The sequence below is a fragment of the Ursus americanus genome, chromosome 6 (assembly GCF_024610735.1).
Source record: "Ursus americanus isolate L20-20 chromosome 6, mUrsAme1.1.p, whole genome shotgun sequence".
NCBI classification, from domain to species: domain Eukaryota; kingdom Metazoa; phylum Chordata; class Mammalia; order Carnivora; family Ursidae; genus Ursus; species Ursus americanus.
The window spans coordinates 14,254,786-14,264,835 of record NC_142132.1 but is presented as its reverse complement, the minus strand read 5'-3'; the positions used below and the strand labels follow the sequence as shown (position 1 = coordinate 14,264,835).

At 40.0% G+C, this 10,050-nt stretch overlaps 1 protein-coding gene across 1 annotated transcript in view; it reads left to right on the top strand.

Moving 5' to 3' along the window:
• Positions 1-1,331: 1,331 nt before the first annotated feature.
• Positions 1,332-10,050, top strand: part of PNLIPRP3 (pancreatic lipase related protein 3) — a 33,569-nt gene continuing 24,850 nt past the window's right edge. The window contains exon 1 of the mRNA XM_045802836.2: positions 1,332-1,380. Within this exon, the coding sequence (XP_045658792.2) occupies positions 1,332-1,380 (49 nt within the window). The remainder of the gene's footprint in view (positions 1,381-10,050) is intronic.

The window sequence follows — 10,050 nt, the reverse complement described above, 5'->3', positions numbered from 1 at the left end:
GTGGCTGAAAACATGGATTCTTGGAAAAATGACCAGTGGCAACTGGCAAAGCTTCTAGAGCATGCCTTTTCCATGGCGTAGCTCCTGGCCATTCAGTGTGCCAGGCACGCAGCTCCGTGCTGCTGAAGAGGCCATTCTCGAACTCCTGCGTGTCTGCACGCCTGCACATGCAGGAAATATTTCAACCAAATAAAGCACCCAAGACTTGTAACTGCTCTTGGTCACAATCTCTTCTTTGTCTGATCCTTTCATAATGTAACAAGATTTGTATGAAAGGACTGAATGCTTCATAAATACTTGAAAATCTTAATGTCATTATGGTGAGAGGAAAAACTTAAGAAAAACCAAGAAATACTTTCAGCCATCTTCTATGAACCTTTAAAAATGAAGAAACTGACTGAGGAGATCTGTGAACTCAGTCGCTTTAAGTGAATGTCTTAGCCAACAAGGTGAAGACATTTTGCGTTACATTAAATGTCATCACGGAGACTATGCACCATGACGTAGGCTTGTATGTAGCTGTATGTGGGCATAAATTTGTGCTCCTAACCATGAACATAGTGGAAAAATAACTAATAAAATTAACTCTTAATATAGTACTATGTACTAGGTGCTATTCAGATAATAAGTAATTCAGTCACTTAAGTGACCCTATGAGGTCGGAACCATGATTATCCCCATTTTACAAGTGAGGAAAAGTGCAGCTGAGGCTTACCTGCCCGAGGTCACTGCTAATAAGTGGCAAAGCCAGAATTTGGACCCAGGTGATCGGGCTCTAGATGACAGTGCTGCATTATATTGCCACATTATAATGGGCAGATTAGCCATTATTAACCACGTTCATTATTCAAGTCATAATATTTTAGGAGGTTCTGTTCGTAGTAGGCAAATGTTTGCAGTCAGAAATGCGTTAGGGAAAGAATACTCAAAGTGCCTAATCCTGATTTGGAAAAATTGTGCCTTTTAAATGTTTGTTATCTACCATCCCAAAGCCTTAAACTAACTTTCAAGAGTGACTCAGTTTGTGCTTAATCAAAATATTGCTAATGATGAAACAGCAAAACCTCAGAAGTTTTAATTACCAATCACCTAATGGAAGGCACACCCTGCTAATTAAATCTCTTAACGTGGAGCTAGGAGTGTAGGCTATGGCACATTACTTTGCAGGGCATAGAGATTCAAGGTGGTGTGAGCTCCATGCTCTTCTGGACCCAGAATTTAAATGTTGAATGGTATCACTTCGAAGAAACTTGCTTAATACTTTCTAGTGAGGGGACTTTATCAGTATAAACCTTCAAGAAGAGTTGATGTGATTTTTAAAATCAACTTAGATGCTTGCACTTTGGATTGCTTCACTCTTACTCTTCGGCACAGCAACAGGTAAGACTCATGATTTATTAGTTCCTTAAAAATAGGGGGTATAGTCACATCCAAAATGTGATTGACATGGGCTTTGAAATACTGTCACTGTTTGTACTTTGATTTACTTGTCATAAAAGTATCTAAGGAAAATGCATCAACTTAATAATACTAAATCCGATGAGTATATAAGCATCTATTTCTAATAATATAAAAGTTGCTGGATGGTCTTGTCCTGGGCTCCCAGCTCTGTACTTCTTAGCCTTATGGACTTGGTCAAGTAATTTATCTGTTACAGTCTTAATTTCTTTATTTCTAAGATAGGTATGTGGCAGTAAATGAAAAAATACATTCATATTTCTGATTTCAGTACCTGATTCACTGTAGATGCTGAATGAATGAATGAATGGATGGATGAACGAATGAATGCATAATTCATGCTGATTGGAACTTCCAAGTTGATTTTTTCTATTTGGATCATGATTTGGGGAAGGGATTTTGGTCTGTGAACATTTCTTACACACTAACTCAAAACTCATTGAATTGTGCTCTTCACATCCTTATACTCCTCCAAAGTAGTAGTTGGTTTTCTCTGTTTTTGCCTCCTTTTTTTTTTTAGTTTTTTGTTTTGTTTTTACCTCCTAAAGCACAACAAAAGTTAGTTGATATGTTTTAACCAAAACAGAATCAAAGAATTTCAGTGTTTTTAGTCCCTGCCCTTCAGCTTTTTACTATGGGATAAAAGTGGATGGAGCTATTGTTTGCTGTAGTATATTCCAGGAAGGGGCACAAAACAGGCCTGATGTGAATGCTGGAAGCTGTTAGACTGATGAGCTCCAAAGCGGAATTGAGTGAAAGAAGTCCACCCTGGTCTCTTCTCCTTTATCTGCCACCTTCTTTTCTCAGGTGGTCTCTCCTCCTTCCAGAGTTCAGTGCCTCTTTGCCATTTCTATGCACAGCCCACCCCTCAAAATTCCAAAAAAGGATGCTAATCTGTCTTATTTCCATCAACAAATACAATCACCTACTATGTTCCGGACATTGTGTTAAGCGCCCGAGACACAGTTGTGATTGGCCAGGCTTCCCTACGGCCATCGGAAATGTTTGCTTTTTGGTAGGGAGTGATTTCTGTTTGGAGGCTTATCGAATTAAACAGAAATTGTGAAATGGCAGCTACAAGAGAACTGAACCCAAATGGGCCTTGTTACAAATTTAATAGATGCCAGTATAGGTAGTAATACAAATATGATGGAGACTCAAATTTTTAATTATAGCAGCTCTGTAATGAATGTATGTGTGCCATAGAAATATAGATACATGTATATGTGTTACATATAAATAATCTAAATTTCATATTGCTACCTATTTTTTTTAATTTATTTGGCAGCTAACTCTCTTCTCAGTTCCCTCCTTATGTAGTTTAAATCCCATGGTCCATCATACTCACACCTTAGCTTACAAATTGGACTTCTTTCTGCCTGCTCTTACTTCACTTGGCTTAACCACAACCCTGGTTAAATCCAACACTTCATCTCCTTTATGCAGCTGAATGGGCAGTGAATGTGCCTGGAGAAAACCACATACCATGCTGATTGTCCCACTGCGAATTCATGGTTACCAAGCTGAAGCAGACCCCAAAGCTGCCGAGCCCTCTTACTCCTCTTCCCTCATCCATTCCTGGGTTGTTTCATTCTTCTCCCCTCCACTCAAACCTCCAACCCCTCCCTGCTCATGCCCACTTGGCTGATGGCCTGGATTCCTATTTCAGTAAGAAAACGGAAACAAAGAGAAGAAGCCTTCCCAGAGTTCCCAGTACCACATCTGTCCAGCTATGTGCATGCACCTGCCCATACATTCTGCCTTCTCTCTCTCCCACAAGAGATAAGCTGTTCTTGCCCCAACAAAGGCCAGCCCTTCCCCCATGTATGTATATGACACTCTATCTCCTCTCACCTGCTCAAGGATTCGACTCAACAATGCTTTCTTCTATTTCTCCTGCCTCACCAGTTTTCTTCCTCTCTTCTGGGACATTCCCAGCAGCACACAAACGTGTTATTTCACCCATCTTTAAGACTCCCACTTCTGAGTTGTGTACATGGGGTTTCTTATTTCTCCCCCCCTTCTTTCTTGAACTCACTCCGATCAGGCTTTCACCCCAGAAACTACACTTGTTACGGTCAGCAGTCACTCCCATGGTGACAAGCCCATGGTCAATTCTCCATCCTCATCCGTTTAGACTTAGCAGTATTTAGTACTTTTGATAGCCCCCTCCCCTGGCAGCAGGTCCTTCTAAGTTGGCTTCTAGGATGCCATGCTCTTCTGAATTTCTTCCTACTTCTTCGACGACTTCTTGGCAGTCTTATTTGCTCATCCCCATTCATCTTCCTGATGTTTTAATGATGGACTGTCCTAGGACTCCATCCTTAGGTCATCCCTCTTCTTTAACTGTCATCACCCTTGGTGATCCTATCCGTATTCATGACGTCAAACACCAACTTTATGTTTAAGATTTCTGAGTTCCTATCTCCAGCTGAACTTCTCCCTGGAAGTCCAATCTCATTATCATGCTGTTTCTGTGGCATCTCCACCATGTGTCTTATTTGTATAAAAGCTACATATCGAGAGCTGAGCTCTTGATCCTACTCCCAAATCTGTCCCTTCTAGAGTTTCTCCAGCCCAATCAATGGCAACTCCAGTCTTCCAGGAACTTCATCTAAAAACCTCAACGTCGTCCTTGACTTTTCTATCACACCTCCCTGCCAGTAAATCAATAAATTCTTTTGGATCCTCCTTCTCAATTTATCCAGAACTTGACCACTTCTCACCACCCACCCTGCTATCATCTTTACCTTTTGGACACTGTTGTCTCTTGTCCTGTTGACCACAGTAGCCTCGCAACTGGTCTCTCTGTCTCTTCCCTTCTCCTGCTTCAATCTATTCTCAAAATAAAAGCCAACCTAAGTCAGTCTGCATCACTGTTCTGTTCAAGGCCCTCCAATGGCTCTCTCCCTCACCGCAGAGGAAATGCCGAAGTCCTTCCAGTGATCTGCCAAGTGCTGCAAGCTTTAGTCCTCTGTAACCTCTCTAAACACCATCCCCTGCTAGTTGTCTACCATCACTTATTCAACCCCCATGGGGCCACATGTATTCCAGAATTCCTATTTTATTTTATTTTATTTTATTTTATTTTATTTTATTTTATTTTATTTTATTTTATTTTATTTTATTTTAGAAAGGGACTATGTTAAGTACACTGTAAAATAACAAAACCCCAAGAGGAATTCTGGTTCAGCACCCTGTACACAACCACACGGATATTTTGTAATAAAATCTATGAATACTCCTATTAAGTGGGATAACGATGTGTGTGTGTGTGTGTGTGTGTGTGTGTGTGTAGCCTTAGGTCAGTTTTTGCTGCCAAATGAGTCTGCTGCAAATTGAAAAACAGATGAATGAAAAAGTTGACACCCCACTTCCTTTCCCCAAAGATTTTTAGATTTTGAAACTGCAGAATCAGTTGTTGTGGACCTGTCTCTCCCCACTGTTCCCTCAGCTCTGGTCAGGGTGGCCTCCTCGTAATTCCTCTGTCGCACTAAGCACGCTCCTTCGCCCAGAGGCTGGTACATTCCCTTCCCTCTCCCTAGAATGCTGCCCTCCACCAGAAATCCCCACGGTTTGCTCCCCACCCCCTTTAGCTGTGGATTCAAATGCCTCTTATTTTAGGCGTGTGTGGGTGGCTCAGTTGTTAAGTGTCTGACTCTTGATCTCAGCTCAGGTCTTGATCTCAAGGTCATGAGTTCAAGCCCCATGCTGAGCTCCATACTGGGTGTGGAGCCTACTTAAGAAACAAAAAAAAAAAAAAATGCTTTCTACTTCAGTGAGATTTTCCCTGGCCACCCTATTTGAATAGTAAACCCCTCCTCGCCTAAACACATGTGCACCTTCATTTTATTTACTTATTCATTGTCCCTGCAACCCCACTAGACCACTCCCTGAGGGCTAGGATTAGTTCTCCCACTGTTGAATCCCCAGTGCTGAGAACAATATCTGGCCCCTAATAGGTGCTCAAATACATATTTCTTGAATAAATTAATGAATCTATTTTCAAGATTTTTTTTGTCTTTGGAAAAGGCTGCTCACAGTAAGATAGAGAAACAACTCATTAAGAAAGTGGAAATTAAGAAAATATGAACTGGTATGTCAACTTATATGATTTCTTAACCAATTAAACCTAGTTTCATGTAATGTGCTATATTTCAAATGCTCTTTTAAAGAACTTTTAGGTCAAAGAGGAAATAAAACACTTCAATTGCAGAATATATCAAAATATAATGACTCAAGAACTGAAGAAATTAGAAAAAGAACAAGTAACATTGAAGGAAGAATTTCATTAATAAAAATAAGCGTAGAGGTTAACACATTAGAAAAACAGGAGAAAGGCAATATAATTGATAAATATGTGTGGTGGTTGCTTAATAAAACTTAAAAAATAGAAAACCATGCTGACAGATTTAAATAAACCAGGGGAAATAACCAAAGGTATGGAAGAAATTAAAATGATTATACTTTGTATAAATTCAGGCCAAGAGAATTGAAATTCTAGATGAAAATCTTACTCTTCACTCCAAAATAAATCTCAGAAAGATGAACTTAAATTTAAAGTAAAAGAGTGAAACAAGAAAAGTGTAAAAGAAAACAGAGTGAAATTGTTAATTATCTTGAAGTAAGGAAGGCTTTTCTAAATAAGATGAAATTCCAAAACTATAAAGGAAAAGATTGATCATTTTATTGAATAAAATGTTAAGCTTCTATAAAACAAAAATATAAACAGCAAACTAAAATATCTTTTCTCAATATCTGAGTGGAAAGGGGCAAAACTCCACTATTCGAAGAGTTTTTACAAAGAAAAAAGCAAAAAGCAAACTTTAGAGAAATGTGCATAGGGCACAAAGATCTCACCCACAGATGTGCAAAGGGCCAGAAATGCACAGATATTCAAGTGTGTGGGTAATTCAAGAAATGCAAATTTAAATGACGAAAGGTTTTCCTTCTGGTGGCACCTATAAAAATGTCAACCCATGTCCCTTTCCATGGCAGACTTTATTAGTGTCCCCCACTATTTACTCCCAGTTCCCGGAAGAGGACTCTACAGCCCTACCTTTGGCCACAGGAAGTGCAGAGAGCAGTCCAAGTCTGAATGCCTGTGTGAAGAGCCTTTGCAGGGTTCAGCCATCACCCCCTTTCCCTCTGCCCCAAGAGCAACATGATCTGAACAAGGGTCTCTTTTAGCTTAGATCCTGGAATGAAGAGGACCGGATAATCAGAGCCACAATGAACCTAAAACTATTGTAGCCAAAATATAACATGAATGAGAAGTAAACCTTAATTTTGGTAAGCCAAGGAGATTTGGAGTCTCTTGGTTACCACAGCATAACCTAGCAAAAGCTAATTAATTAATGTACCTCCAATTCTACTTAGTGATAGAATGAGCTGCCTGATGGTTCATTTTTTTTCCCCACTACCACTTGATAACAATGACACGTTGGGCAAGAGTGATCTCTTTTCTTAAGTCTCCACGTCCTCACATATGTGACATTTAGGGCTCAGTCTGTTTTTGCTGTTTTAATTATTATTAATTAGACAAAGAAGCCACACTGGACATGATTTGGAGAAGAAGTACTCTTTTTTTTTTCTGTTGTAACTTTTTTTATTATAAAAGTAATCGTTATTTATCATTGAAAATTTAAGACCATAGATAAGGGGAAAGAAAATAAAAACCATGCATTGTCACCATTGTTAATATTTTGATGCACTTCCTTAAAATTTTATTTTTCCCCATGCATTTTGAATAAAACCATACATAGTTCTGCTACCTGCCTTTTCCCCTAACACTGTTATCATTCTCACTTCCATTACAAATTGCATTACAAATCTCTGTAAACACTTTCAATGGCTGCATATTATCTTCAAGGCTACCATTTTAAAACTATATTCTTTGTTATATTGGTCATTTAAGTTATTGGCCCAATATCAACTTACTGATTTTATAGCAAACATGTTATTTTCAGAGAACTATTAATCTTTCAATTTTTTTTCTAAATGGCTTTATTACCTTATGATGTTGATCAGTCTCCTTCATCACATGTAGTTTCTTCTAACTTTGTGCTCTTTCAATGGATATTTCCTTATGAAAAAGGGCATAGTGACCAATAACCCTGGTAACTTACAAACATAGAGAATAGACACTATTTACAACAATCTTCATTTCAAAATCCAAACTACTTCCATAGACTGAATGATGTAGTTAAGAATTTGTGTGTGTGGGGGGGGGGGGTAAGCCATGCAGTGCAGCTGGACATTCTAGAAAAAAACAGAAGGTTGTATTAGAAAGGCATGATCCAGGGGCATCTGGGTGGCTCAGTCAGTTAAGCATCCAACTCTTGATTTCGGCTCAGGTCGTGATCTCAGGGTCGTGAGATGGAGCCCGGCATGGAGCCCCACATGGAGCCCTGTGTCAGGCTCATGCTCAGCGTGGAGTCTGCTTGAGATTCTCTCTATCCGTCTCTCTCTACCTCTCCCCACCCTGTCCTTTCTCCGTCTCAAACAAATACATCTTAAAAAAAAAGGCACAATCCAAATGTAAACTCATTGGCTCAAATCAGAACTGGATATATGTGTGCTTCAACAGAAAACACAGAATAGATTCCAGGCAGGAGAAATATTGATTGAGGAGCTGCACTATACTAGAGATATATTGAAGAGGGCACATGTTTACTCTTGCAACAAGAGAAAACAAAGGCAACCAGAGAATCCAGGAAAATGAAAATGGCACAAGAAAAGGATAATCCAAATATGGAAGAAACAAAAATGACACTGATCTTGAGCAATTCATGTCTATGAAAAGATAATTCATTTGAATATTCTCCTTTGAAGGGAATGGGTAACCGAATAATGACATGCAGATAAGGAAATATAATTATAGCACGGTAGCTGGCTCTGAAAGGAAAAATATTCATCTAGTCACAATAATATGTTTCTGTTTATTGACATTCAATTTTTCGGAGCCAGCCTACAGACAAAACATGAAAGACTTAATTAGGATTATAGAACAAAGTCTGAATGTTATCAACTTTGACGGTATGAAAGTCAAAGTGCGGCTAGCAGGCCTTGGAAGATGGAAGGGAAGAAGACAGGCAACATGGCTCAAAACTTGTCTTGCAAAGGTAGGGAGTCAAGTTATGAGGAGTAGGAGGTATGGATCAAAAAATAAAAGATTACTGGGGCGCCTGGTGTGACTCACTCGGTTAAGCATCCCACTCTTGATTTCAGCTCAGGTCATGATCTCAGGGTCATGAGATCCAGCCCCGTGTTGGGCTTCCTGCTGGGCACTGGAGCCTGCTTAAGTTTCTCTCTCTCCCTCTCCCTCTGCCCTTCTCACTCCCATGCTCTCGCTCTCTTTCTCTCAAAAAAAAAAAAATTAAAGATTATTATTTAAGTTTACAATGGAAGCCGATAAAGGAGCTTAAAACAGTGTTATTGCCTGTAGAGGAAGAGGACTTGAGAAAATCTGGAAAGTGGGACCTGTAGGAACTGTTGTCCCCCTGCTTCAGGTCAGCCCGTGCCTGGCCAGTGCGGGGATACTCAACCATGGTTCACCCTGTTCAGCCACTCCCAGAGAAGTACTGTCAGTAGGGACACTAGAGGGACGTTGAGGCTCCAAGAGGGAAATGGGAGGTGTTCCTTCCTGCTGGCTCCTGGTTCTTGTCAGTGTTTTTCCAGCAACGGCTTTTCACCCGTGCATGAACAATCATCCAGTAGCAGCAGGTGGCTCCGGCTTGCAGTTGTTCTAAAACTCCCAGAACCAGGCGCATGGTGCCCACTCAACGACGCCAGCACTAGCCAGCTAGCACCCCTCTTCAGGGACCGAACCCCAGCTCTCTCCAGCACCCCTCCCCGGGTCTAGCAGCCCTTCCTCCAAGTTTCCTCATTTGGATAACTGAACCTCTTCTGCCTTCCACCAGGCCCCTGCTGGCAGCTGCTCCCCGCAGTTGTCACCTGGGAGCTACTACATGGTCCCCTTCTTGCCTTCAGTTCTCCAACATCTGACTGATGACAATTCATTGTATTAAACGCTCACAGTTAAAATAATCAGTGTGATTTGTTTCTTGCACTGATCCTGGCTGATCCCAAGAATAGGTGGGCTAAATCCTCACTCATTATTGCAACAAGTTAATAGATCATGTGTGACTATAGTTAATAAATCAAAACTTGGCAGTGTAAGCTCGTTATAGATAGATATGGGGATAACCACCAGAAAACCTGTCGCCTCTGGGGAGAGGGCTGGGTTTGGGGGTGACCAGGGGATGTTGCTCATCGGCACAGTTTCTTTTTAATGTATAAACATTGATTTAAAAAATTAATTCCCTGTCCTCTTATTTTATATTTATTGTGGAACCTCATTGTTAGGGAATGGAGAAAATGCAAAATCTCCTAAAATTTTGAAGTAAAATCTGGTGGACTTGAAAGTCAAAGATTTATTCAGCATTTTTTGATAAGTGATAAAAGAAAACCCTCAAATTCACATCTTCAAACAGCTCCAGTCAATACTAACGAATAATCCCAAAATGAGTAAATGAAAACCAATTTAAGAAATACTAATAAATTGAGTACATAATTCAATAAAATTGAATA